The sequence below is a fragment of the Diachasmimorpha longicaudata genome, chromosome 7 (genome assembly GCF_034640455.1).
Source record: "Diachasmimorpha longicaudata isolate KC_UGA_2023 chromosome 7, iyDiaLong2, whole genome shotgun sequence".
Lineage (NCBI taxonomy): Eukaryota > Metazoa > Arthropoda > Insecta > Hymenoptera > Braconidae > Diachasmimorpha > Diachasmimorpha longicaudata.
Window position 1 is genome coordinate 9554722 of NC_087231.1, and position 27965 is coordinate 9582686.

At 39.4% G+C, this 27965-nt stretch overlaps 5 protein-coding genes across 7 annotated transcripts; 3 read left to right on the top strand and 2 right to left on the bottom strand.

Moving 5' to 3' along the window:
* Positions 1 to 341: 341 nt before the first annotated feature.
* On the top strand, positions 342 to 20776 carry LOC135164614 (thyroid receptor-interacting protein 11-like). 3 transcript variants are annotated; one of them, XM_064125131.1, is made up of 10 exons: positions 342 to 648; positions 1635 to 1714; positions 3647 to 3721; positions 13037 to 13198; positions 13980 to 14087; positions 14535 to 17778; positions 17958 to 18061; positions 18143 to 18242; positions 19876 to 19957; positions 20041 to 20776. In XM_064125131.1, the coding sequence occupies exons 1-10, from the start codon at positions 546 to 548 to the stop codon at positions 20474 to 20476; spliced, it is 4494 nt and encodes a 1497-aa protein (XP_063981201.1). In that variant the 5' UTR covers positions 342 to 545; the 3' UTR covers positions 20477 to 20776. The 3 variants fall into 3 exon arrangements, with proteins under 3 accessions (XP_063981201.1, XP_063981202.1, XP_063981203.1); XM_064125132.1 differs by lacking the exons at positions 342 to 648; positions 1635 to 1714 and adding an exon at positions 1765 to 1967; XM_064125133.1 differs by lacking the exons at positions 342 to 648; positions 1635 to 1714; positions 3647 to 3721 and adding an exon at positions 7121 to 7312.
* A 98-nt stretch (positions 20777 to 20874) lies between these two features.
* Positions 20875 to 21808, bottom strand: LOC135164620 (protein lethal(2)essential for life-like). Its single transcript, XM_064125138.1, has one exon. It carries the CDS (start codon positions 21700 to 21702, stop codon positions 21097 to 21099), a length of 606 nt encoding a protein of 201 aa, XP_063981208.1. The 5' UTR covers positions 21703 to 21808; the 3' UTR covers positions 20875 to 21096.
* A 1157-nt stretch (positions 21809 to 22965) lies between these two features.
* LOC135164617 (protein lethal(2)essential for life-like) lies at positions 22966 to 24529 on the bottom strand. Its single transcript, XM_064125136.1, has one exon. It carries the CDS (start codon positions 24335 to 24337, stop codon positions 23732 to 23734), a length of 606 nt encoding a protein of 201 aa, XP_063981206.1. The 5' UTR covers positions 24338 to 24529; the 3' UTR covers positions 22966 to 23731.
* Positions 24530 to 24883: 354 nt separating this feature from the next.
* LOC135164618 (protein lethal(2)essential for life-like) lies at positions 24884 to 25863 on the top strand. Its single transcript, XM_064125137.1, has one exon. It carries the CDS (start codon positions 25026 to 25028, stop codon positions 25620 to 25622), a length of 597 nt encoding a protein of 198 aa, XP_063981207.1. The 5' UTR covers positions 24884 to 25025; the 3' UTR covers positions 25623 to 25863.
* Positions 25864 to 26548: 685 nt separating this feature from the next.
* On the top strand, positions 26549 to 27907 carry LOC135164616 (protein lethal(2)essential for life-like). Its single transcript, XM_064125135.1, has one exon. It carries the CDS (start codon positions 26950 to 26952, stop codon positions 27595 to 27597), a length of 648 nt encoding a protein of 215 aa, XP_063981205.1. The 5' UTR covers positions 26549 to 26949; the 3' UTR covers positions 27598 to 27907.
* Positions 27908 to 27965: the final 58 nt, after the last annotated feature.

Consider the following 27965-nt stretch of genomic DNA (forward strand, 5'->3'; position numbering starts at 1 on the left):
TTCGAAGACACTTGTTCTACACCTGTAGAACACTGGGACCAAACAAAATATCCGCGAAGCGCTGGAGGGGGCGGGGGGACGACGGGCGATAGAGGAGTTCAAAGGTTTTATGGCAGTTGGTACACTACTCTGCGGTTGATAAAACAGGGACAGATTTATTCCCAATATTTTTAGATTACATAATTAATTCGGAGCTTATGGTTGTCGTGAAAGAAATTATTTATCAAATATTTATGCAAACAATGTTGGAAAACATCTGTAAAAATTTGTTCGATCGTTTGAAGGACCGAGTCTAGATGTCGCGACAATTGAATGCTCGGAATTTTCTGTTATCTTCCTTTCACGTTGCTGAAATTGTGTTGGTGTGGAAATCTGTGCATGTGTCGTGAGGAATTATTGAGAAACATAAAATTATTATTTCCGTATTACGTTTAAGCGTGACAATTGTTTCTGCGGAGTAATGAGGTAGTCCTTGGTGCATATGACGCTGAGAAATTATAATTTGTGGGTAAAATAAGTTTGTTCATTGACTGTCGACGTGTAAAATGGCGTGGTTTGGAGACGGTCTTTCTAGCCTATCAAATTTGAAGGGACAGATTACTAATTTCACGAAGGAAGTGCTCTCCGAGGGAATTGTCGAAGAACTTGGTATGTTAATTTCTTATTGGAGGATTTTTGTAGATGTATCAATCAGAAACTAGGTCGAGGGGTTATGAGAACAGAAGTCACGGGAGCTGCTGTCAAAACATGAATCTGTTGTATTGGCCGAGTGCCTGCGTAAGCAAGGCGCGATCGTGCCTTTCAAATTTTAACTCTGAAGGTTGACACGTCGAGTAGTAATATTTATACATTTTAATAAACATTATTCAGCACTTTTTGACATCAGAAAAATTTAGACGAGTTATTAATTTCATTCATCACACAGAGAACTGTTCAAAACTGTAATGAGACACATTTCTATGAATATTTACATTCATTACGTCAATCAATTCAGTCTTCAACAATTATCTGTTGAATTTCAATTAATTTAAAGAGTAAAAGTTGAAATTTCAATGCATTAGGCAGGTTATAAACATACGAAATATCTCACTGTTTATTTTTTCAGCTGTAAAATATTTTTATGCTATAAAATTGAATGAAATATCTAAAAATATTTTTTCGATTTGCTGGAGATGTTGAAAATACTCATGACAACACTGTACGGTTGTGTGAGCGGCGGAAGACGAGCCGACTGAACGCCATAACCATGGCCGTTGTTGTCACGTCTATTTCTGTTTCTTGTCCTTGGTAATTCTGGCCGAATATTGCTCATGATAAAAAAAATAAAACTGTAATAAATTGTGTTAAACGTCTGCATATTTTCGAACATTTTTTAGCCATTGATTTTATTCTATCTGGTTGATTCATTCGTTCTTTACCACCTAGAAGTACTGTATGTTGTTCTTGATTGTTTATCTAATTATTTAAATAGCTTTTGAATGTGTCATGAATCGGTTCACCTGTCCGGTATCTTCTTTCTCAGTTACATGATCAAACCCCTATCTTTCTGTTGATGTGCATAACATTCCAAGTTATGTCATTCTATTGTCCGGGCTTAGAAATTATGGTTGTTTTCATGGTTTTATTTTTTTCAGATGATCGAGATAAGGAACTTGAAGAGACCAATCGAAGATGTGTTCAGCTGCAAGAGTTACTCAACTCGAGGGACGCCGAGGTAGTCATGTTTTCCATTCAGTTGTACAAACACAATCAGTGAGGTGTTATGTGTGAGGCTCATCTGAATTTTTTCCAAGTGTTACGATTAAATTCGAATGAGAAATTTTATCAAACATTTCACAAAACCTTTTCTTTGAGTTGATAAAATAACGTGCGAAGAAAACCTGGCAGAAAAAATCGATCGGCATGTGTTGGTGTGATGTCACCTCAAACTATAGTACCACCTGTTTGGAAACGGGAATCAATGATTGGTAAAGCACTAGAACATGATAAATCCATTTCCTTGCGAGATCTATTTTTGAAAAATACCTCACAGTTCGAGAAAGATAGTGAAGTTATTGTTCAAGTTCTCGAACATGTCTTACGTGTGTTTAAAAATTTGTTTGTTCTTATCGGAAAAATATTTCCTCTAATATAATGACTTCTGTGGTATTTTAAATCTCAATAAAATTTTGGAATCTTTCGAACGCGAATTGAAGAGCTTCCCTTTTGGCTATTTCTGACTACCAACTTTATTGACCCAAACAAGACTTGTTGAAGAACGTGTTTGTATTTCTCCCATGTCAACGTAGAAAAATTCGAGGATTACAAATAAACGATGTGATAAAAATTTCGCTATCTTCTTCCAACCAAAGATTAAATCCTCCCACGCCGATCCTCTCGTCGTTCGACTCCTCCGTAGTGATTATCGAATTCAGCATTTTACACGAACATAAAGCTTTCTATTGGAATGGAGCGAGACGTCTATAAAACGTCTAGATAATAATTTCCCTATTTTCTTCCTGTTGCAAAATATTTATCAAATACCTCCCCTACTGTTATTTCTTCTGGGTACTAATACTGTTGGAGCAAGACTTTGCCCTTCATCGAATCCGTTTTCCCAAAAGTAAAAATTATTTCAAAGGATTTCAAACGTCCATCCGTGAGACTCAATCGACCATATGCTCCGATAAAACATCCACCGATAACATTCGCTATCCGTTAAAAACCCCAACAGATGCCCGGTTTCCCTAATAATCTCAACCAAGTGTTAATCAAATACCCTTATCTGCTGATTCATTCAATCTCAATCCATTGTTCTTGAACTGAAAAAAAAAAACGCCACATATACCATATCCAATACGTTTTAGTCTTCAGCTTGATCAGAAAAAATTCTGAAAATTGATAAGACATGTCTGCAAGTCAGTCCTCGACTCTTTCTGTCTCACACTGAGCGGTAATGCGAGTACGTCATAGTGCCTGATCATCATATTCACAGTGACAGCATACACTCTCCATCCGTTTCTCATTCTTACTCGAAATAAACGTTTGAAATGGTTTAGTTTTATCCTCGAATGACTTGGAGTCCCTGGGATCGTAAAAAAATCCTCTCGAAGGTGTGGTGTGAGAAGGGAGAGGTGGTAGTTTTGAAGAGGCTAAAATGTTTTATCGCAGTACAAACTTGAGATAAAGTTGGCAAACAGAGACGAGGCATCGTGTGCACCTTCCCCTGCCCCTCACGGCGAACCACCGGACTTCCTCCACGATTGTGGTTACCAGTTTAATGCTCCTGCTATCGTCTAGTAATTTTTTTTTGTGTGTGTCTCTGTGTGTAGATGAATATTACCTGAAGTTACCTCCACTCAATTCTCACCCCAACTAAACAGGATTATTCGGTGTACCAAGTCTTATCTTCCTCTGACGAAAGATTTGGAAGTTGATTTGAAGGTTGAATATTTCTTTATTCACGGTACCATTGCCTGATATCTTGGATGAGATAATTGAGGGTAACTTTGATTTATTTTTGGAGGTGAAAAATAGATTTCATTATCACTCGACCTCCACGTGAATTTATCTAGCCTATGATCTTCTTCATGCAATGCATAATTATTTCCGGCCTGAGATATGGAAGGAATCGAATAACTGATTTTCAATGTTTATCTTCTTTCAGATTGCACTCCTCCGCCGACAGAATAGCGAATTGAAGAAAACGCTTGTTGAGTCCACCTCACATGCACGAGAATCGGTAAGTGATATCACATTATTTCCCTCGTTCGTGGTAGTGGACATGGTTCAGAAGTTATTGAATGTTCGCTACTCGCTAATGCGACTTTTCGGTGACCATTCTCTGGGGAACATATTCCAAAATTTTCAATCAATCCCCCACCGATGTAATTATATCAGTCATTCGAGAATTGTATGAGGAGGATCATTATCTGACCCGTTCCATTTTCATATATTTAGTTCTTCAGCGGTCGCTGGAATGTCGAAGGGAGGAAATTCATTATGTATTCTGTATTTCCCCTCCAAATGGAGAAGCAAGCAGAATGAGGGCTCTTCGTCTCGGGGACTGTTGGAACGAAACCTAATCAAAACTATTGTCCACTTTTCATAGAAACCCTCGCATTTCAACCTAATCGTTTCATTCTCTTCTATTGTACAAACAGTTATCCATCATCGATAACTCCAATTCACCATGAAATTGATAATAGATGTTATAATTGTACACCCGCCATTATCATGTGGAACTGCGGTCAATTGTTATCAAGAAGGGGAATTCGTACGGAAATACATGCTTAATTAAAACGTTCAAACCTAATCTTGAGCCGTTGTGTCCATTATTATATAAAAATTTCTGGTCGAAACGAATTTCCATCCATGTAATCTACGTAATATCCTGAAACATGACGTTGTTTACATGCGAAGCGAGCATAGAAATTCCAAGATAAGGAGCTGAGTGTCAGTTGTATCGTATCTTGGGTCAACAAAGGATCGGCCCGGTCGAGTCAGGCATCTACCGCCATTTTTCGTAATAAAAAAAAAATTCCCGACTGAACTGAATGAAATAAAAATGGTCAACTGCTCTCTCTTCCGTTTCCTCGCTCCTTAATTATAATTCACAAATGAAATATATGCTCTTCGTGAATCGAATTCAATTAGCTTGTCGGCAATCCCATCAGCTGATGCGTGCCCTTGAAACAAGTTCCGGGATAAATAATTTCTGCTAATGTAGAAATAATTCATATGATTTTTGCAATATTTTTTTCATATCCTCACTTAACAAGTCAATAACTCACAGCATCGAATGAAAAACGCGACGTGTTCTATATTGAACATCGCAGCCGCCATCCTTCACCCTCAACGTCGGAAAAATTTAAAAAAAAATAATAAGAATAATGTCTGAGTAAGCTGCACCATTTAGCATTTGTCCACAACCCCTCCAGCAGTGAGCCCCGCATAAGTTTAAATTATTTCTTCGAATAATCGTCATCTACTCGAGAGGGTGAGGATCAGGGGTTGATCGATTTATTGTGGACAGTTCGTATTTTTCACATATGCCTAATCTTTACTAGATATCACTCGATGAGGGTAGCAATATCATAATACTCGATGATAACAAAAAGGGTGAATCACCCTAAAATTGATATCTTCTCATTACCACCATTAAATCCCCTATAAAACCATCCATGCAGCTCTAAAAGCGCGTCAGTAGATTTTACAAAGCCCAACGTGCTTGTTAGTGTTTCCAGGTCAGTATATTCCTTTCTTCGATATTTCCCCTATCACTCAAATATATCACACGAGTACACGAGTCTCTCGCTATCACAACAAATTGCTTCCCTTTCTACAATATTTTTCGCCTCCTTATCCACGTCACTTTCCTCGCAGCGCGAAAAAAATAGGCTAATTGTTTTCATGTGTTTACTAGTCAGTCGGTTTTTTTTCCTTCGACGTTTAGACAGATAAAAGAACCGATCGGATGACTCACCCTGGTGTGATAGTTACTGTTTCGAGTCAACTATTCTCAACATTTTCTCAATTATCCACCCCAATGAATTAAAACCAATAGAGGGACAGCATTCGACGTTTTGATGTGGAGTGAGCAGAGGATTATTGTCATGGCGAATCAAATCTTTTGTCTCACTTGAGTCCATACAACAAAATTATCGAAAAATTTCCTATAATTTTCGAAGAACCTGAGTAGTACAGGTAAATATTTTCTATCTATTGGATTATAGACCGGGATTGTTGAATAACATCGAACGATTCGAGTGTGAACACAGCCATGGACATGGGATTAATTTTTGTCGGCACATGCCAAGCACTCTCAATACTATCTGTCGAAAAAAAATTCGTTTCTCTACCCCCGTCTACCTGTCCACCCGCAGCTTTCGGGTAGTAATCATGGGGGCTGACCGATAAAAATAATGTTCTCAAACGTAGCACGTACGTGTACGTGCACTTAGGGTTCGAATTGAGTGAAAAAAGGCGTTTGCTAGCCCGATTCCATTATTCATGAGTTTACCCGTGGTTTCCGTTCCGTGTGAACTATTCATACGAATAAAATAATTGTCAATAAAGTAGATTTGATGTCTTCATCAGGAGAAATTTGCTAGGTTTATTGTTGAGGCGCTTTTTCAATGGAGGAAAAACGTTGAATGTTCGATGGGAACATTAGTTCAGTAGTAAGGGTTCTCATTGTATTTGCAGGGAGACTATCTGTAAATATACTGTTGAAATTTCATCTGAGAATATCGTTAAAATTAAAAATTGCCGGTCTTGAGAATAATTAACAGGCACAGGTTGAAATCGGCGAATTTCCTATTTGAAATGTCGGTTCGACAACAGACTAGAATAAATGGATTCGTTTTACGATGCATTGGATTACGGAAATCTTGAGGAATTCTTTTTCCATGAAATCCTTTTGCATTTATTTATTCGTTTTTTTTCTCCAAATTTGCCATGATTCGGACAATGGATCGTAAAGTGGACTGCAGTATTTTTTTGTTTCCGTACTAGCGAACGTGAAGTGTGGTTTTTCAATGATTCACAAAGTAAAAACAATTGTTCTCAGTTTTTACAGTTCACATGTGCATCTAGAGAGGAAGCAACAAAAATTTTGATGAGTATGTCTTCCCTTGTGTCAAGAAAGTCAAGTATTTGTCCCAACGACGAAAGTAATTTCTTTATGAGAAGAAAGTCCTTTCTCAATCCAAGTCGACTTGAATGAGCTCATTCAATAGTTTTTCTCAACAATCACTTAACCGAGAATATATTCTCAATGTTAGTTGGAAGATTCACTAAATGTCCCAATGGAAAAAATACATGAAAATTCGGTGGGATGAGTGATAGTGGACAAGTAAAATTTCTGCATGTGAATATTTAGGAGCAATCTTCTATCATCGAACTAGAGAAAAACCTTCTCGTTAAGAAGTAACAAGGTTCGACACATTCCTTTCCTTCCAGCTTTTGAAGCTGACAAGAGGACCCTCGTGCCTCCGTCCAATTGGTGTAAGCTTATCAGACCCCTCGGGGTTGTTTTCTACCCCCTCTACTCTCTATTATCCAATGTGTGTTAGGAAGGCGGTGATATTTGTGGGTGTTTCGGTAGTTCAGTATTTTTTTTCAATTCGTAAAGAGAACGAGCACGCGTCCAGTCGAGGAGTCGGAGGCCAACCGTATCGCCCGAAGACTCGTGGCAGTCGTGTCTCACCATTCGAGGAGTTAACGTCGTTCCACGTGCGTGCAATGCGCACACTTTAGTCGTTTGAACAATTAAGTTTTTTTTTTTTTTAACAATAGTTCGTGTCGACGAGTTAGATGATAATTATTCGAGGTAAGCTTATCGCATTACTGCATTGTTCTTTTGTTCTCCAAATTGAGTTGAAGAAAAACATTTTATTATTCTGGAATTACACAATTATCGAGGAGCCAATGATTTGCATTTTTTCTTTTGGAGTAATTTTGAAACAACAGGGGAGTTTATTATGGAAAAATGTAGTGTCACTCCGCCGCGGCGAAAGAATTAATTATTGACAATTTTCCATTTGAATAAACGTGACGCGATCTATCGTCAATGTCAATTGTCTTTATTGATAAATTTTTTTTTCATTCATCCGGTTCTCACAATTTCCATAAAATGAAATTTTGTGGGGGAAAAAAGTGAGAAAATTACCTGGAGCGGATAAAGTCTCACGACGTCCATATCGCTATTTCCATGGTAAAAGTCATTTATAACGTTTTAAAAATGATAACGGTGGAAAAAAATGCATCGTTGCAGTGTCGCGTTATCTTGAGTCGAGCGACTAACGACAAGTCGACTACATATCTAAGCATCGAGGACACCGCGACTTTGATGGGAGTCTCTCTCTCTCTCTCTTCTGAAAGAGGGAAAAATATTAAAACGGGAAAAAAATGATTTGAAGAAAAAGATTGAGGATGGAGAAAAAATAATGCCGGTAATTCGCATCTACTCGGCCTTAGTAACATCTAATACTTATGCATTAGTTATATCGTAATGTACTTTGAGAATGTAATTAAGCTGATCCTTGTACTTCGAACTTGTCATACAAACCACTCGTCATTGGCGCGACATAAATCGTCTTCGTGGGCTTTCACATGAGTTAAACGTTCGCAATGTTTGAGGAGTATGATAGAAAGTTTCGGTTTTCTCACTCCTCAGATCAAACACAAATGTCCTAAAAAATATTGTTTGGCCGGGAATCAACAGATCCCACTCAACTACTGGGGCATTGCACAATCGTTATTTTGCCCCCTTTTTTTCCGTCATTTTTTTTTTATCTTCATCCTTTTTTTCATTGTCAGTTCCGTTATTGTTATACAATTTTTTCCGGTTACGTAAGCGCGCCATTCCTCAGCCGAGAATCACTGACCAACTACCGAGGACTGGGGCTTAGATCGCATTTATTATAATTTTTCAGTTAATTTTGAAATGGTGAAGAAGAAATGGACGCCAGTGTAGGTGAGAGACGCGGAAAAAATGTCACCGAATTTTTCCTCGCCAAGTTATTACCGATAACGCGCGTTGTGCAATCGCGCAAAATGCATTGACAATTAACGTATGCCAGGCAAGCACATAATTCTCACTGGTGCGCGCGTGTTCCTCGAGGACGACAGTTTAGTGGGACAGAGTATTAGGTAAATAATTTTAGCACGTGATGGGGTGAAAAAATAAGGTGGAGGGTGAAGGAAAAAACATCGAGGTTTATAGCAATTGCTATTAATTCGTTTTTACTGGACTCTATCGTAGCCTTTTTTTTTGCCTATTACAATTTTTCTGGGCAGGTACAATCCGGCGGTTCTAGTGCAAAGATCAAGAACGACCAGTGTTTCAGAACAACACGCGCTTTCCCACTGCGATATGCATTCTGCAGTCATTCAACACTCCATTTTTTCCTCGCGAATTGCGATATTTTAGAATTCAATGAATTGATGACAGGGCACATTTGGATGATTTGGGAGAAGTTTGAGCGAGTGGATGAGTAAGCGCGACTGGAAGGAGAGGGTTCCATGGGTGACATATTACAGAGTTCCTTATCGTATGTAGTTTGCTGACTATGTTCTTCCAAGTAATACTAAGCGATACAGTCCAGAATGCGTTTGCCAGACTTCTTAATCAGCTACTAATGTTCCACAATTTTTCCTTTTATTTCATTTAGCCTGTAATAAGGTATAATCGGTTGGGGGATTGATGTGTCTGGTGAAAATAAATGGGAAACCGAATACGGCTAGGAAATTAGTCCTGCACTTTTATGATTCATTCGCACGAAATTTTCAGGTTTTTTGTTGTTGAAAAATTTTTTCCATTCTGGAGTATTCAATGGAATGGATGGAATATATACTTTGGGAGAGCTTCCGAAAAATCTGGCAACGGGAAAATCAAAGAAAGTCCTCAGCAGACGTCTAAACGGAGGAAAAAACTTGAAATTCGTAGTTTCATTACAGTACCGTCCACGAGTTTGAATTTTCATCGGCCGTTAACTTAATCTCCTTCTCCATAATACATCCAGCAATAAATTTACTCCCCACGAGTCTGACCGGTAATTGAAAAATATCGAATCAACAATTCATTTTTCTTGGGATCCCAAAGTTTTTTCTCGATCCACACACCACTAATAATCGCAAGTATTATTTATTTCCGAGGTCAGTAATCGACGATGTAACGATGCGGGTTACGATATCGCGTGTCTTTACCCAGCGTCGCTAATGTTATATGTACTCGATATGACGATTACGCGTTATCGCTAGACCTCCCTACCTCCGGCGTTTATCGTATCGTGTACGGAAAATTGTCCAATTTCCTTGGCTAACCAAGTGGACTTTACCTGCAAACTAGAATTTCCTCATAATTCATGACGATCTGAATATGAACTAAAAGTTCGAGGAACACCACTCATGAAAGTCGGATTATTGTATTAGATTTGTAGAATTCATTTAATTGGAGAGGAAACACGGTTGGAAAAATGAGTCGAGGCGGAGGGCGCCAGAGAGTTGAAATAATTATTAACAGTGGATTCCTCCATTAACTAACGAATTTTTGTGTTTTTGTTAACTCACATCTAAATTACGTCACTTTCATAGAATGTTATGCAATTTATTCTGTTATTTTTTGACGAAACTCAGGCGATAGTTTTTTATCAGTTTCCCGATAGGGAAGTTATTCTGCCGTAGAAATTCCTGAGCATAAATCGTCCGAGTCATTTCCTCATATTTTTAAATCTTTTTTTCATAATCAAGTTGAAGAAAAAAAATTACAGAAAATTCATGTCAATGAAAAATCAACTTCTACCAATTTTTCTAAATTTTGTGACACGTCAGAGAAAGAGAGAGAGAGAGAGATGAGTGAGAAGAGAAAAATTCTTGAGCGCTCATTTTCATTATACCTGAAGTTTTGTGACCATGGAGTCCCTTTTTCTGTCGGCATTTCTCTCATAAATATCGCCCACACACGCAGCTGCTAATATTTGCTCGAGAACAATGCAACTGCGGTCATGGAAATACTCGTGGCAAAGTGGTAAGGCTTGAAAAAAGGGAGAAGAGCGTGTAACTTGTTGAGGTAATATTTTTATGTGATACCTGGAAAATGAGTGCCTTATCATTCGACCTCCTTCGATCATTGTCCCTATTCATTCAGGTATTAGACTCTATGGAAAAATATGAGACACGTGTCTATTGATCCCCTGGTCACTTCCGGATGATGATGTGATAGCAGGGAAGCCAGGGTGGGGGGAAGGATAAGCCGACAGAATTAATTCCCCTTCGATTACTCGTGAGATGACAATTTATTCGATATTAAAGCTGATGATGGCGTCTCCAGTCGCTTTAAACAGAAATGTTTAGCACTGGGATATTCATTTGCAGTGTATTCACCCCCCATTTCATTAGTTTCTCGCAGCATGAGCATAAAATACCATCTGCAGTTGAGCTATATGCCAAGTTAAATGTTTGAAATGCATGGGGCACATGAGTTAATGGGTTTTTTATTCATCATAGTATCGAATAGTCGAGGAATGTTTTTAAATTCAAGGGGAAAAAAATAACAAATTGATGCACAACGAGGTCTATTTACTTATCAGTGACTACGTGGACACTTGTATTTTTTTCCTTCATTTTTTTTAGTTTTCAGAAGATAATAAAATAAGGCGGGTAGAGTACCTGGGGGACATTATTATCCATTCAGTGGATATAGCACAACTTCCTTTCCCACGTTTTGCTATCGTTCGGTTATTACCTGTTGGTGGAGCGTCTATTGGTGGCACGTGAGCATCACCGTCGTTTGATCGAGTGGAATGAGTGAATTGGAGTTGCCACAGGTGGCTGGTTGAAATTGAATTATAATGCTCCTGCCAGATAACAAAATACTGACCCACTTTTTTAATACAATGATTTTATTTTTTACACCGTTGGAGAAGAAAAATGGAAGGTTCAGGGAAGGCTGACGTAATTTTCATGAGAATTACATTGAAGTAACCCTAGGTTTACGGTAAATCAAATTATTGTGGAAGACCAAAAAAAAAAATCAGCTTCGGGACCGTTTTGACTTTATGTAGATGAAATACTCATTCAATATCAAATTCAATGTTTTATGTGAAATCTTGAAAAAGTGTATTTATGAGCATCAATTCTTCCACTAATAACTTTACAAAAGAATAAGCTAAGAATGTATCCTCAAATGTCCTAAAATTTTTCTCAATGACACAGGAAGACCATATAGTCTTTACAACCCAAAACTTTCGAATATTGAGACTCAATACTAGAACGTCTTTTTATTTTCATGGTAAAGGAAAAATGAGAGAAATGTTTTTTGTCGTATAAAACACCAAGGAATTGTGTAGTTGTGTCTTGAATGGGCCGATCAATGCTACGGTGTTGATTCTTTTGTCGTTTGGTATAACAGTGCCAGGCATGAAAGTCAAACGAGCCATTATTCCTTGACCTGACCCAACGAAACCCCCTTTCATATTCATTAGCATCGGGTCCCCACACCGTTGTATATACCTTGTGGACCAGCCAATCCGAGAGGGCAAGACTAACAAAAAAAAAAAATAATAAAGGTGGCAGCGATACGGGAGAGCTCGTCTGCATAAAAATCCTGCATTGAAAAATAAAAGAGCGATGTATCCGTTCTCCTTTACCCAAGTTCTTCAGCTTTTATCGAAAACGATCATCGAACCCCTGAATTTCACGCATTCCCAATGACTGCACTTGGGTCATTTGCATTTCAAAAGTTTTAATCGGAGAGATCAATGTCCTTCTGCATATCGAAACTCATCAATTGTCATTCAGATATTTTTCGGGGATTCACATGCATTATGCAGGAAATTATGAATACATAAATCATTCTAGACTGACGAAAATGTTAAGAAATGTATGAGGTGATGAAATATGGGAAAAGATTTGGTCCAAGCAGTAAGAATTATTCCACACTTTGGAAAAAATGATAACAAGTCATAGTATGGCTGGAAAATCAAGAGAAATCTCACTCGGAATAGAAAAAAAATTGATGGTTTTGCTCTAGTAGTTCACTAGGCATAAATAAATAATTTTCAAATTTATTGAATATCTTTGAAATCATTGAGCCGGCACAATTTCCTTTTCCAACAATCTCGAGAGTCCTGGTCCGCCTTAATGCTTCATCCTTTTAAAATTTTCATATTTTTTTGTAACAAGATCAAAGTCATGATTTCGATTGCATAAGTTTGATTTTTTTACTGGATCTCCCTCTCTTTTTAATCATTTCCTCTCCGGCGTTTCCCGTGCTATGTCGATGGGCACAAATGTGATGCCGGATAGAGAGGTTTTTAGGCGTATTGTGTTCACGACACGAGATTCTTATGCAAAGAGGCCGCTAACAATGCTATCTACATTCCCCCTGATACGTGGACTTCATTACAGTTTCTAATTTTTTTTCCACTCCAAGGTGACACATTTCAATATCTCTATATTACTGACAGATCGATGATGCTATCTCGCAAATTGCTCGGAGCTATTTTTACCCAATAAAGAATAATAACGTAATTCCTGCTTCCACATGTTTCAGAATGACAATAGTCAGGACGATGAGGGTGGAGGATTTTTCTGGGATCCACCGTCGAGTAAAAATGGAGACACGAGGAACCAGATGCGAGGACTCCAGGAGCAGATCGCACAAGCCACCGTGAGGATCAAAGAATTGGAAGAAGAAGTGAAGCAATATCAAAAGGTGATTAAATTATTGACTGAAGTTAATGCCGATATCTTTTAGCTAAATTAGTCAAAATATTTATAGGTGTTCATAGGAAGTTCTCAAGATATTCTTCACTTTTTAGTTTTCTTCGAAATTCTTGCTCACACGATAACTCGACGAGAAATATAGATAAGAGGTGGAAATTTGGTATCATGGTAGCTCCCATAATATCAAAGATTGACACTCATAACACGTGGTAGCATGTCGCTTGGGCTATATACCTCACAATGATAGGGACCTTGCTACGTACTGATTTGGAAGCTTACTACAAATAGAAATGATAGAAATAAAAAAAGAAAGAGACTAATGATATGAAAATAAACGCTCACGTGGCGTATGACGACCAGGCATTTTATTCTTTTAGAGAAAAGATTGGTTCGAAGCAAATCAAAATGCAATTAAACGGAAATGGTTATAGTTTCATGATTCATGTCTATAAAGGTACCTCTGACCTTATCTTTATCATCTTAACAGAATTAGTCTAATAGCACCGGAGTTTGCCCCCTCTTTCCGGCGCTTTATAGTATAAGTAAGAACGCTGACGATAAAGTTAGAAAAGTAGAGATGTGGTGAGAATCACACTGTGTAAATCTGTCGAGTAGTTTACTTTTAATTTCCCATATGTAAATATGAGGGTATTTCATCGAAACCCTGATTGAAATGAATTTCAAAATTCAACTTGTCAGAAGTCAAAGGTATTTTTTTTTCTTCCTGATTGTGGCCCAATAACAATAGTTGTGTCCGTAACTTTCTTCAGATGAATTCCGTAGAGAAAAAAGATGAAGGATCAGGGAATCACCAGAGAGGTGAATTCGTACGTGTAAAGCAGGATCTAGTGAATCGAATCATCCAAATTGGAGAGAAGGTAAAGCATCGATTTATTCCATAGACGCAATACATTCACATTATAAATTTAATTTGATTGCATTCATAAGATTTCTTTGCAACTAATTTTGCCCAATTTTCACATTAATTGGTGGTTAAAATCATCAGAAAGTTGGGTCTCAACGAAATTCACAGAAAAGTCCCAATTGATGACAATTACCATAAAAATCAAATTAACTAATGTAGCTCTCGTAATGATATTTTAACCTTGACTTAGTGATATTAAAAATATATGTTAAGGTATGATTGAATTAATGTCAAACAATACTCAGAGCTTATCGAGAAAAAACGATTTTCGAAAACTACAGTAGCTAAAAAATTAATAATCGAATCATTATGATGTGAGTTGCTTGTGAATCAAAACAATAAATAAAAATTCCTCTAAATGCATGCGTGCGGTAACAGTGACATCATACTTCTTCAATAGGGAAAGGAGGCAGAGAGAACTATGAAGAAGATCCAGATGGATGAAGCAGTCTTCATCAACGACTTTCGCGCCGCCATATCGAAGCTTGACTCTCACGAACAAGTGAATTTAATTCGGGGTGCCTTGAGTGCCCTTGAAATGGATAATGGTGCCCGAGTGGAGGAAAAATCTGACATTGGGAAAAAAGTCCGTTCTGAGGAGCCGACGAATGGTGTCAACAACCGTGAATTAGAGCTTCGTAAAAAAATTAAGAAGCTCCAAGAAGATAATAAGAACTTATCTACCAGTATCGAAGAGCTCGATCAGCAGCATGCCCAGTCGATCGAGAAAGTCCTGGGTCTTAAGGATGAACTCCAGCAGAAGCACCAGTGCCTCCAGGCAGCTTACGAGACGCTTTACGTAGACTACAACAAACTGCAGGACCAGATGTCCCTCCTGGACCCCAAACAAGCCTCTCTGGAGGAGAAACAAGTACAAGCAGACCTTCCAGGCCGACAAGAGCAATTATCCCTCCTAGACTGTCAAAAGGCATCCCTCGAGGAAAAGTTAGTACAAACAGATTGTGCTGCCCCACAAGAGCTTTTCCAAACTGAGGAGAAGTCTATCCAGACTGAGGAGAATGTTGCAGTTCATCAAGACCTCCCTCAGATCACCGAGAAAGTCAAAGGAATCTTGAAAAATTCTACCCTCAAAATTTCAGAGGGCGAAACTCTGTTCGAGGCCCTCGCGAACCAGTTCATAGAAGTCCAGTGGAAGAGAGACATGCTGGAACGAAGGATTCCAGACTTGACTAGAGAATTGAATCAAGCATGTGAGATGCGTGATGCCCTCCAGATTGACTGCGACGATCTCCAGACAACAATAGAGGCTCTGGAGTCTGAAATTCAACACATGAAGTTAAACTTACCGTCCATCCCTGAAGCCAGTGAGGAGCGAGTTGCCTCCCTGGAAACAGAAACCGAATCAATGAGTGAGGAAATCAAACGTCTGCAGTCAGAGAATGACCTTCTTCGTCAAAAGCATACAGGCTTGATAACAACATTGACAACGTTGGAAGGATCACTTCGAAACCAGGAGAATTTGGAAGCAGAAGTGAGAAATACGAAGCAACAGCTGGAGATTGCTCAACAGCAGCTGGCAGGGGCTTCCAAGAACGTTGAGAACAATGAGAATATGATGGAGGACCTCAGTCGACGTCTTCACGCCTCCTTGGAGGAGAATAATGACTTGAGGAAGCGCATAGATGCTCTAGAAATTAGAGAAAAGCAGATGCAGGAGCAGGTAAATATTTACTCTGAGAAATGCAAAGGATTGGACGACAATATTGACTTGATCGAGGAGTTGAAGTTGGACATTGGGAATGCCCGGAAGGAGCTGAAGATTTCCTTTGACAACAGTAAGAGACTAGAGAACGAGTTGATCTGCGTCACTGAGGGGAAAAAAGAGATTGAGAGGGACATCATCGCTCTCTCTCGGGAGAAGGAGCACCTGGAGACTGAGTTGGCTCTCATCCGGGAAAATGGCGTTCAGGAGGATAATTCCGAGGTTTTGAAGGACCTCAGGAGTCAACTGGAGGCTGCTGTTCGTGAAAAAGATGATTTGGAATATGACTTACTTAACATGAGGAAGGAGTTAGATTTGGCTCTGAGTGATGTATCCCAAATGGAGACTACATGTGCTACGTTGACCGAGGAAAATCAGAGGCTTATTAAGGAAAATAATAATGTTTTTGAAGAGTTGGGCAGAGTCAATGAAGAGTCCGCCGAGAGAATCGAACTTCTTCAAAGTGAAATGAATTTACTGCAGCAAGAACACACTTTTTTGCAGGAAGAGGCAGCCGCTGAGAAGTCAGAACTTAGCGAGATGAGGTCACAGCTCCAAGAACTAGAATTCAAGAATGGCGAAATGGAAAATATCATCCAACAGTCCAAGAGTGAATTTAAAGAGCTGAAAAATTGCTGCGATGATTTCCGTGAACGAGCAGACAAAATTCAAGATCTGGAGAATGAAATAGTACGTCTTTCATCGGTCGAAGCGGAATTGAAATTGTCACAGAATAAATATGAAAAATCGCACACAGAACTTGCAGTTGCCCAGCTTCAAAATGAAGCATTAATAGAAAAGCACAACGATTTATCCCACCAACTGACCGAGGTATCTGAGACTATGACTAAATACAAAATCAAATCAGAAGACCAGGAAAAAGAATTAGCGCTCCTGCGATCTGAACTTTCAAAAATGACATTAAAAATCTCAGACGAGGACACAGACATCACATCTGCCTTGGAGCAGAAATCATCAGAGCTAGAGCTCTTGAAAATCGAAAAGAATCAACTAATATCAGACTTGGACTCTGTGAAAGCCGAGTGCGAGGTTCTAAAGAGCAATTCTCATGATTCAGCGTCAATGGCAAAGGAAACAATTGAGAATTTGTCCCAAATAATTCAGCAGAAGGAACAGGAGCTGAAGACAAAAATTCTGGAGAAAGAAAGTGACTTCAACGTATTAAAATCCGAACGAGACGAACTAGTGAAACTTGTTCAAGCAAAACACAACGAGAGTCTCCAATACCATGCAGAGATTCAGAGGTTGACTCAATTGTTCAACGAACAATTGTCGACTCTTCAAACTTTCACGTCAGAACGTGATACTTTGAATGCAGGACTGAAAGAGAAAGAGGCTGAGCTGTTGTGGGCCCAGAACGAGCTTCAGGTTGTACGCCAACGACTGAAGAACTTCGAGGAGTCCAACAACTATGGAGAGACTTGTAACATCCCTGAACACTCGAGTCAAATATCTCAGACTGTAATTTTAAAAGAAAAATGTAATGCACTGGAAGCAGCTCTTGTCAAGGAGCAGTCGAGCAATAGAATCCTCCAGAATCAGTTGAATGAGAGTCAAGGCAGAGAGGGTAGTGCTGCTAGGGAGCTCGAGAGGCTTAGGACTCATTTGATGGAGATCGAGGCAAACTACACGGAGGAAGCACTCCTCATGGAGCAGAGCAAGAAGGAGCTGGAGGGAAAACTGAAAGAGGCTGAGGAGAAGGTGAAGAACAGCTCGACTGTGTACACCTCTGCTAGCATCCGGGCTAATCAGCAGGTGGAGACACTCCAGCAGCAAATGACGTTGATTGTGCAGCAGAGGGATGATATACAGAGTAAACTGTCGGCAGCCGAGGATAAAGTTGCTGCGCATACTGCTTCGTTGACTAATCTGCAGATTGTACTTGAACAATTCCAAAGAGGTATGAATAAATTTTCGATTTTTCCTGGATTATTGCCAGGGATTCCCCCTTGAAAATTGTCCATACATTATGAAAAATCCAATGGATCCGTAAAATTTTATCAGTTCGCTGGTGTCTCTGTTTTCTTTTATACTTCGTCCAACAAGGAAAATAATTAACATAGTTTTTTAATTCTCTAGAAAAAGAAAACGATATTCGCAATGCAACTGAAAGAATTCGCCAGCAGTTGAACGCATCGCACAAGAAACAGGAGGAATTGAATGCAGATATATCCTTATTGAAGGTAATGGTCTATATTTATCAAGCCATACAGTTAAATTATATCAATTATTCATGGGATCATAATTGGTGAATGCTTCAATAGGGTCAATTGGCAGAGGCTAAGGAGTGCCTTCAAGCGGCTTCCCGACTGAGCGAGCAACTGGACAGAAAAAGTGAGAAAATACAAGAACTCAGTCAAGAAGGTATTTATTATTGATTCATTGAATTATTAATTCTTCTCTATTCTCTTGACTTCTGGATTTTATTCTATTAATCCCTGCATGTCACAGATTATTTCATCACGCATAGTAATTAACGATGAATGTTTCGTTCTGTCATAATAAAATTTTGGCCTTGATACGTGATCGCAATTACATAAAGACAATTATCAGGAATGCATGTTTTTCCCATTGAATTTGCTCTTGAGGCTTATTTTCGCATTTTGAACTGCTAATTCAAGAATTTAATGCTCTTTAACGTTGATTTCTATCTACACATCGATACATCGATGTCTCTCAGTAATGTATTAGTATCTAGTGATAAGCGATTGATTTATTTAGTTATTAAGCATTGATTATTTGATGAGAGTGACCTGTGTGACTAATCAGCAATTAAGTTAAAAATGCAACAACAAAGCGCACATGAGAACAATTTTTGAATTTTATGAATGAATAAAGCATAACCGGTGGCTTAGTCAAATATCAGCTGGTAATTCTGGGCTGTTGTGAGTGACCCAGGATTCTGGCTGGTATGAGGCTACGTACTGGTAACGTCGCCTTTTTGCACACTAAAAACACTTACTCGTTATTTTTCGTTTCACGTATTACATACATTTTTTATATTCATGCATTGACCATTTGGTGCTGGTTATTATTGGCTCATGATAAAATAGCAAGTGTTTTTTTTCTAAAACAGCAGTTACTAAAACCAATGATAACTTTTTGGCAATTGGAAAGTTACAACAAATTTTTTGTGGTATTTTCACGTTTTCATTATTTTGTCGTCATTGACAAACAATCCAGTGAACTAAAAAAATCATCTCGAACTAAAACTAAAACAAGTTAAATTACTTCATGTTTTATGTTACGCAATTTACTATTTATTTATTTACCCTGTGTTTAATTATTTCTCTCTTGATTTTTATTAATTCTTACTGCGAGTGTAGAATAGGAACAGCACAGAATGGATTCGCCAAAGTAGAAAAATAAGTAGAAAAACGATTTTATGAATTTGGTAATGCTTGAGTGTGTAATCTCATGCGGTAACTGTGAGTGTAATTCAGTATCAATGCTCATTTTACCTCGTGGGATTTCCCACCCGTTACCCCTTTCCTACAAAACCACTCATTGTAGAAACAAAAAAGAATGAAACACTTATGATTTTTTATTTATCAATTTCCCAGAGTTCGTTACCACGTGTACGTGAAAATTGATTTTTATTTACCATGTTAATGAGCATGTTGAGGAGCATGGTAATGTTATAAACCAATAAGGCAAAGGAATGCAGCATGAAAGAACCAAAAATTTTGGGCACGGGTGTGAGTATTACATCAGGTACTGGTGTATGTTTATTATCAACCAGTGCTTGTGTTATACTTTCGCTCATGTCTTCCCTAATCGTCGTTGTCTCGAACCACAAATTTGGATGCAGCATTTCAATGCAATTGCACTTATAAATGCAAAACTTTTCATAGGTATCACCTCAATTTATCAATTTTTTTTCATCAATTGAATGATTTTTTTCATTTTCATTTTATTGAATGCATTAACTTACTGGATGCATTGCAATACGTTTTTGTTCGACCATGAATTAATTCAATTTCTTGTCATTTTTCAGTCACAAAATTGACGGAGTTAGTTAACACTGCGGATGAGAGGATTCAGGAGGCGAATAAGAGTGGAGAGGGCAAAGTAGACAAGTAATTATCAAATTATTTTAAGGGAAATTAGACTGAGGGGAATCTATAGGGGAATCACTATATTATTATTCTTTTATCTCTAGATCGTTGATAAAAAATCTCTTCCTGGGGTTCCTGTCATCCCCTGCGTCTGATAAATCCGCGGTTCTCCGAGTGTTCAGCACAATTCTAGACTTCAACGAGCACGAACGTGAAAAAGCCGGCCTAAATCATCCAGCATCACATGGTGGATGGTTCTCAGGGTTATTATCCACCTCTGGGCCACCAACAAAGGACCAAGAGGCCTCACTGTCTCAAGCATTCATCCGATTCCTTGAGAGTGAATCGAAGCCCACCTCAGTGCCAGCCTTACCAGTCTCCAACACGTCCATTTCCAGGCCTGGACATAGCCGGCAACACTCAACTTCCTCCTCTCACTCTGGGCTTTTGCTCACCAATGTCAACCTTCCGTCATTCCCGGATTTTGTGCCGTCAAGAAATACAGGGTCCATCCTCAAAGAGGTCCTTAAGGACAGCTGATATTAACACATTCATTCTAATTATTCATGTAAATACAACTACATTAATTATTATTTTCTTTCTATCGTCAAATTATACTTCAATGGATTTATTCAGATCATGGGAACGAAGTTCCGGCCATGTTTCATTGATGAGTATTTGGTTGCTTTTGTTAACTCGCATTAGATTACAATGGGGTTTTAAATATTGTATTAAAATTATTTGAGTTGTACTCAGGAATAAATTAGGTCCAGCGATATTTTTTGCTTGTAAAAAGGAGATTTGTATATGAGTTGAGAATAAACGAGAAACTGAAACGTATTACAACACTGTATATCCATTATCTAATCATAAAAACCAAATGACAATCGAACCTTGATTCATGAAAAGGGACTTAACGTAGAGTAAACAACACAACATTTTGTTTTTCACTTGAATTTTCTCTTTTTTGGTTTATTTATTCACGAACATAGAAAATAGAAATATCACAAAAGTCAATAATGTGATAATGACTTGATATAAACTACATAATGAATGAAGTGTACAGATACTTAGATAATGAGAGTAGTGGGAATGAAAATATGAACATTATGAGATAATCCATTTTATCGAGAAACGGATAATAAAGGTAAGAAGCTACTTCACTTCTTGACACACTTCTTGTCGTCCTTGGACTCCTTCTTGTGCCCAGCGTCACCAGTTTCACGAATGGCAGGCTTGCCAGTGTGCTCGATCTTGATGATCTTCTCGCCCTCCACCTTGGGAACTTGCTTCCTGGGTGCTGTGATGGTGAGTACGCCATCTGATGACAGATTGGAAGCCACCTGATCGATGTCACACTGCTCGGGGATCATGTACTTGCGCACGAATTGGCGAGAGATCCATCCGTGCTCGTCCTGCTTCTCCTCGTGCTTGGCCTCCACCACAACACACTTGTCGACAACTTTCACGTTGATCTCGTCGGGCTTGAACTGCTGGACGTCGAGAATAACTTGGAACTTGTTCTTGTCAGCGTTGACAGTTGAGGCTCCGGTGTCGGTTTTGCGAAGGAGCTCAGCCCAGGGTCGGTGGTAGACCAGAGGATGTCTGGGTCGGTGGTAATCCGATGGGTGGAAGTAACGCGACAGGAGATGAGGTGAGAGCAGCTGCTCTGGCTCCAGTTGCAGACCGAAGTCCTGGTCGACAAGTCTGTGAGGACGATCCAAATCCTCCCACCAGTTTGAGAACAGCAGTGGTACAAGACTCATTTTCCTTTTTTTCCGTAAGACGAAGTTGAAAACGGTTGAAATACGTTGGGTTTCGCTACTGCGATGTGTATCGTTCGATTGCTTCGAGTATACTGACGTGTTGATGGCGCACCGCCCTCTATTTATACTCGCCGGCCGGCGTCGAGAATTTTCGAGATTCTACGGCCGTTATTTCGGATAAACAACGTGAAGTTTTGCATAAACCAATCGAATCATTTTAACAAGAATTATTTATTCCAGTTCGTAAGACTCTCCTCAGTGTTTTCGGACAATTTTTCAGTAAATAAGAGGATTGAATTGTAGATAACGGGTGTGGACAACCAGAGTTTCTCAATCGAAGAGAACTGAGTAATATATAGTTTGTGATTTCAATGAATTTGGAAGTTTTGCGATGCTCTTCAGACTCCATTTTATTTTTCTAAAGTCTATTCGAAGATTCCGGATTTAATGGAGAACTGGTGTAGCATTGCCACTATGCTGTTGATACTTTTGTTGAAGGATATTGAGGATGTTGCTAGAACGTTCGAGGTTATCAACCGGCCGTCGTATCGATCTGTTTAAGGTGTCGTACAGTCCCCCTGACGCAGCTGGATAGCTGTAAGCTCAACAACAAGGTCGATGGAATTTTTTTTAATTCATTTCTAGCATCTTCTTATTAATGATATAATTTTTTTCATTTCACCCGGAAAGCATGTCAGTAAATGAATTCTGTCAAGCACTTTGCTACGTCTATTCAACTTTTTGTTTAATTTTCCGGGGATACCTCAAAATTGAAGGGCAATAGTCAAATTTTGTTCGAGCCCCTTAATTTTGAGATATTTTACTTTGAAAATTAAATAAAAAGTCAAGTCAACATGGCCTGGTTGGTCATTTTGCCAGAAAATTATTATTTTTCCATGGATTGCTTAATTGCAGATCTAGGAATAAGCTATTTTTTATAGTTGAGATTGTTCTAGATTTTTTTTCTTCTCAATGTTCGAGATGTTGCTGGAATATTTCATATAATTGGGCGTGTCGGCCCCCGCACAGTATTTTTCATTTATTATCAGTCAGCTCAGATACCCAACAATGTATAGTCATAAGACCCCTCCCCAAGCGAGATATTAGGCGCAAACGACGTAGAAGGTTCGAGAACTTTCTGGCTCTCTTGATACACCAACTGCGGTTCAGACAAATTTACTTAACGAGTGTGGACTGTTGATCGGATTCATTTTATTTTTATCTTCAGGGGTTAAAGGAAGGTGGATGAATGAACGGAGAAAGTATTCTGAACAGTCAACTTTTATTTGTTGCACATACTTTTTCTTCAGTGGGATCAATACAATGTCATACCAAACATATCTTTAGTTTTTAACGAGACCTTATTGTTCTCGAATCTAAATTATTACTGCGTCACTTTCATATTTATTTGAGACAAGGTTTTGAATCAGATAGCTATTTCTTCCCTTTTTGAGTAGCAAATTTACAAACGATAAAGATAATGATATTGCATAAATGTTCATTATAAAATGATCAAATTACAATGTATTGATATCCTCATTTGCTTAAAAATAGAAATACTGGCGTATTGTAGTGAGTTTAACTGAGAGTTGATATTCCTTCCAGAATTTTCTAATTACTTATACTTTCCACAATGGCCCATACGATTCTAGATGTTTCTAGGACCTACTGCGACGTTACAAGTTCCCTTAGAACCCTTGGTAAGGGGATCAAGCTTTGAATGACATCCATTTCATTGTAAAAAAAATTACCTGACAGTCTCCCCCCTTTCCAAGCGTCTAAATAAAACATTATGAACGGGTTACGTATTACACAGTATGGATCTCCAAAAATTACGCAGTATTCACGTCCGGCGCTTGTCGATCTCGACCTCCCTGTTATTGTTGGCATTGGAATTTTCAAATAGTTAAAACTACAATTGCAATACTGAAATCTGGACCTGAACAACTTCACCCATTCATTTGTAAAAAAAAATCCACTTATAAACTCGGTATGGTGGACGAATGAACATGAAGATTAACGGCCAGATCTAGTGCAGATCCTCCGCTTCGAGGCTCCTGGCCTCGCGCTTGGGGATGTCAGTCCTGGATCCTGGGAGGGCGACAGCTGGCTTGCCAGTCTGCACAATAGGAATACTCCTCTCTCCCTCGACCTTGGCTGGCACGATGACGGAGAGGACGCCGTCTGATGAAAATGTGCACTGGATGTGATCAATGTCGAACTCCTCCGGGATGTCGTACCTCCTGCAGAACTGCCTGGAGATCCAGCCATGCTCGTCCTTCTTGTCGTCGTGTTTACCCTCAACATTGACAGATCGACCCGAGACCTTCACCGTTATCTCCTCGGGTGCAAATTGCGGAACGTCCAGGGATGCTTGATAGAATTCCTTGTTTGGCGTTACAGCCGGTGCATTATGGGCAGGACCCACCACCCAGTTCCTCTGATGACTCACCGGATTGTCAGCACGTCGAGCGACGTGATATAAGTATGACGATGGCGTGGCTAGATGTCGTTGGACCTTGTGCAGGGCGCCGTGATGAATACCATCCGCAAAGTGTTGATCTCGGAGGGTGTGGGGTTGCTTGAGATCTTCCCACCAATGCGAGTGAACCATCGCTGGTAGAGACATTCTCATGCGTGTTTCTCCTTCTTCGGGAAGACACTAAACTAATGACCTTTCGGTTATCGTAGTACTTGTCAGTGGGACTACTCGGTTACGAGTGATGCTCCTGGCCACTCGATAACTACAGTTATAACGCTGGCGGCGACGGCGGCGGCGCGCTTTCGTACGTGTACAGGGTGACCTAAAACTTGGTTTATTTCTCGGGAAATGAAATCAGGTGAAATTTGATGTTGAAAGTACTTCTTTGGTTTTCGGCGGGGGGAGCTTAGTTAAACAGATATTAATTTGGGAAGTTGAACGAACGGAGGGGACTTGCCGACCATCAGAGGGGGGATGGGGGAGGTGTATGCAGCTCAGTTGGTTAGAATTCCATTATTACGCAGTTCTCATACCATGTGGATAGATGGACGTCAATTTCGCTTTGAAAAATCGTATCAACCAGTGACATTTAACGGTACAAACATGAACAAACAATTGGTTGCTCAATAGCAATGAATTTCCCCCGCGAAATTATCATTTTTTAGCGAAAAAAAATCAATTCGAATTTACACGAATTTTCTCGAAACATCGGGTCTCCCCCGGTGCGACGTTAGTGGGGATGCGAATGATATAAAAGCAGCCGGAGCGGCTAGTGCGTCAGTCCAAAAATACGAAACACAGAGTGAAGTTCATTTTACTGAACAAGTTGAATACAATCCTTATGAGATCAAGAATGACTCTCGTACCGAGGCTGTTTTCTCACTGGTGGGAAAACTTGGATCGTCCACACCGTCTGCTGGACCAGAACTTCGGCCTGACGATTCGTCCCGAGCAGTTCATGAGGGACTTCGACGGGATAGCCGACAGAATACTCCGCGATTTCGACAGGAAACCACTCACAGCCTATTACCGACCCTGGGCAGACCTGATGAGGGAGGAAAATGTTGGTTACTCAGTCGTTAAAGCTGACAAGGACAGATTCGCAGTTTCCCTCGATGTCCAGCAGTTTAAACCAGATGAGGTCAACGTCAAAGTCGTCGACAAGTACATCGTCGTGGAGGGCAAGCACGAGGACAAGAAGGACGACCATGGTATGATCTCTCGCCACTTCGTCAGGAAGTACCTGGTTCCAGAGCAGTGTGATCCGGAGAAGGCCTCCAGTACGCTGTCATCTGACGGAGTCCTCAGCATCACAGTGCCCAGGAAACCAGAGTCCATTGAGCAGAAAAAGGAGAAACCCATCCACATTGAGCACACGGGGAAACCTGCCCTTGAGGAGAAGACGGAGGAGCCTGTTAAAAGTGCTGTTAAGCAGTGAGAAGGTTGAGGTGGGTCAACGCACCTTCTGCCATAGAATATCCCAAAAATCCTAGATTGTGATGCTACGTACATAAGAAAATTTATATGTCCATTTCATTTCATTTTTTTGTATTTTTTGAAAGAGTAGTTTGGTCATCCACTCACTTCATTTGTTTGTTTATGAACGTTTGAAAGGTGGTTCCTTTTGTGTAATCGGTAGGGAGGTGTATTAATAAAAAAATTTTAAAGAAGAAAAAGAATTTTATGAGTTTTAAGTATTATTTATTTCTAAATCCTTTCATTTTTTTATCCCCGAGAGAAACTTCTTTTTAATTGAACATTTAAGTGATGAGTATTTCAAATGGATTGAATTGAGGTTGAGAAATATTTCTGGAATGTGAATTACAATATTTACATAGTTTTAATTACAACAAGCAATTTGACGATAAGAAAACAACATAATTGCTCTGTTTGGATTTTGCGTATCATACTTCGAATGTTTGGGAAGTGTCGAGAAATTTCTGGAGTTTGAATTATGCCGCGGCGAGGGGAGAGCAGACAATCGCGACACTTCGAGAAGCGTCGACTGCGTTCGGCTGGTTGGTCTGACAGAGGTAAACGACCCTAGTGGAAGGTGCACGAGTGCGTGATATAATAATAATGCGACTGTAGTGTGGCCTTGGCGAATCAATGGAGGTGCCCAATGAAGCCGGCTAGCAACAGCTGGGGCTGTTCGACGGTTATCATCCCCATGTCTATTTTTTATGAATGGAACTACGTAGAAGTTTTGGGGGGTATTCACAGAAATCCGTTAAGATTCTTCGAACGTTATAAACTATAAGGCCATTCCGAGATAAATTTTCGAAAGATAAATTTTTTGATTTTTTTGCTGAGCAACAAGATGAATGAATCCCCAACCTCCACGAAATTACGTTACATTTTCATTCAATTTTTCAATATTACCATGGAAATCCATTTATCAACCTGGCAATCCAATTATTCCTCCTTAAACTCAGGAATTTCTTGACCTTTCCAGTTACAAAAAATTCTTTCCCCATTTCTTCCATAATTCTCTCTCCATTCCCTTTGCAATTTTGCATAAACAATCAACTCCGAGAATAATCCTCTACCGAAAATCGAGAGGATTCTCGAACATTCGAGAGGCGTCACGAGCGTCGCTGGATTCCCATAAATACCGGAGCTGTAGCTAGCGCTTCCCCAGTATCAAAACAGAAAGCAAAGCGTATAGATCGTTACACATTTACTGTGTAAACATAATTCACCTCTTTATATCAAGTGAATTTGATTCGTTAAGTCAATTGTCAAAAGTGAATTGTGAGAAAAAAATGTCACTTCTTCCAATGTTATTCTCTAACTGGTGGGAAGATCTGGATCGTCCGCATCGCCTCCATAACCAGCACTTTGGGCGAGTATTGAACGCCGACGATTTCCTCCATGACACATCCTCCCCCTTGGATTCGAGTCTCTTGGTCCTTCGTGCACCTCGCAGACGCAGCCACCATTTCCATCCCTACGAGAGAGCCGTTGCTCGCAAATCCGGAGGTTTCTCGGTCGTTGAGGCTGATAAGGACAAGTTTCAAGTGAGTCTGGACGTGCAGCAATTCGCCCCGGAGGAGATCAACGTGAAGGTCGTTGGACGTAATGTCCTTATCGAGGGAAAGCACGAGGAGAAGCAGGACGAGCATGGTTTCATCTCTCGCCAATTCACTCGCAAGTACCTGGTGCCAGAGCAGTGCGAAATAGATGATCTCGAATCACATTTGTCCTCTGATGGAGTGCTCACCATCACAGCACCCAAGAAAAAGTCTCTTGAGGACAAGAACGAGAGGATCATTTCTATCACTCAGACTGGACAACCAGCCCTGAAGGACGCTGAAGCCTCGTCGTCACAGAGCAAGGAATCAGCCAACACACCCAAGTCACCTGTCACCCGGGGACAGGAGAAAGCTGCGAAGACTGTCAAAGCTGCTTAATCACTTTTCATCGTTTCTAGTTATCATTATTCATTAATTCTCATGAATACCTCGTTTATTCATTTTCATTTGTATTATTCCGAGTACTTCAAGTTTTTGTGATCAACCTTTGAAAGGCTGTAATATCCTAGAATTAGATGTACCTTGAAAGACCAGTAAAAGTATGTTTTTATGTCGACTGCACATGTGACAGATTTTTCATATTTAGAGAACTAAATATTAAGTCATAACATTACGTAAAATAAAAATTGAAACAAACACTTGTAATAGTTCAAAGATTTTTATAATAAAATCCAAAATGATAAGAAAATTTGTATTCATCCCATTCTAATTTGATTATCCATCCCTTCCTTTAATTTTTTTAATTT

Coding starts and splice junctions, on each gene's coding strand:
- LOC135164614 (XM_064125131.1), top strand. CDS start 546: ATGGCGTGGTTTGGAGACGGTCTTTCTAGCCTATCAAATTTGAAGGGA. Junction 3,722..13,036: donor CCTCACATGCACGAGAATCG/GTAAGTGATATC, acceptor CACATGTTTCAG/AATGACAATAGTCAGGACGA. Junction 17,779..17,957: donor ACTTGAACAATTCCAAAGAG/GTATGAATAAAT, acceptor TTAATTCTCTAG/AAAAAGAAAACGATATTCGC.
- LOC135164620 (XM_064125138.1), bottom strand. CDS start 21,702: ATGAGTCTTGTACCACTGCTGTTCTCAAACTGGTGGGAGGATTTGGAT.
- LOC135164617 (XM_064125136.1), bottom strand. CDS start 24,337: ATGAGAATGTCTCTACCAGCGATGGTTCACTCGCATTGGTGGGAAGAT.
- LOC135164618 (XM_064125137.1), top strand. CDS start 25,026: ATGAGATCAAGAATGACTCTCGTACCGAGGCTGTTTTCTCACTGGTGG.
- LOC135164616 (XM_064125135.1), top strand. CDS start 26,950: ATGTCACTTCTTCCAATGTTATTCTCTAACTGGTGGGAAGATCTGGAT.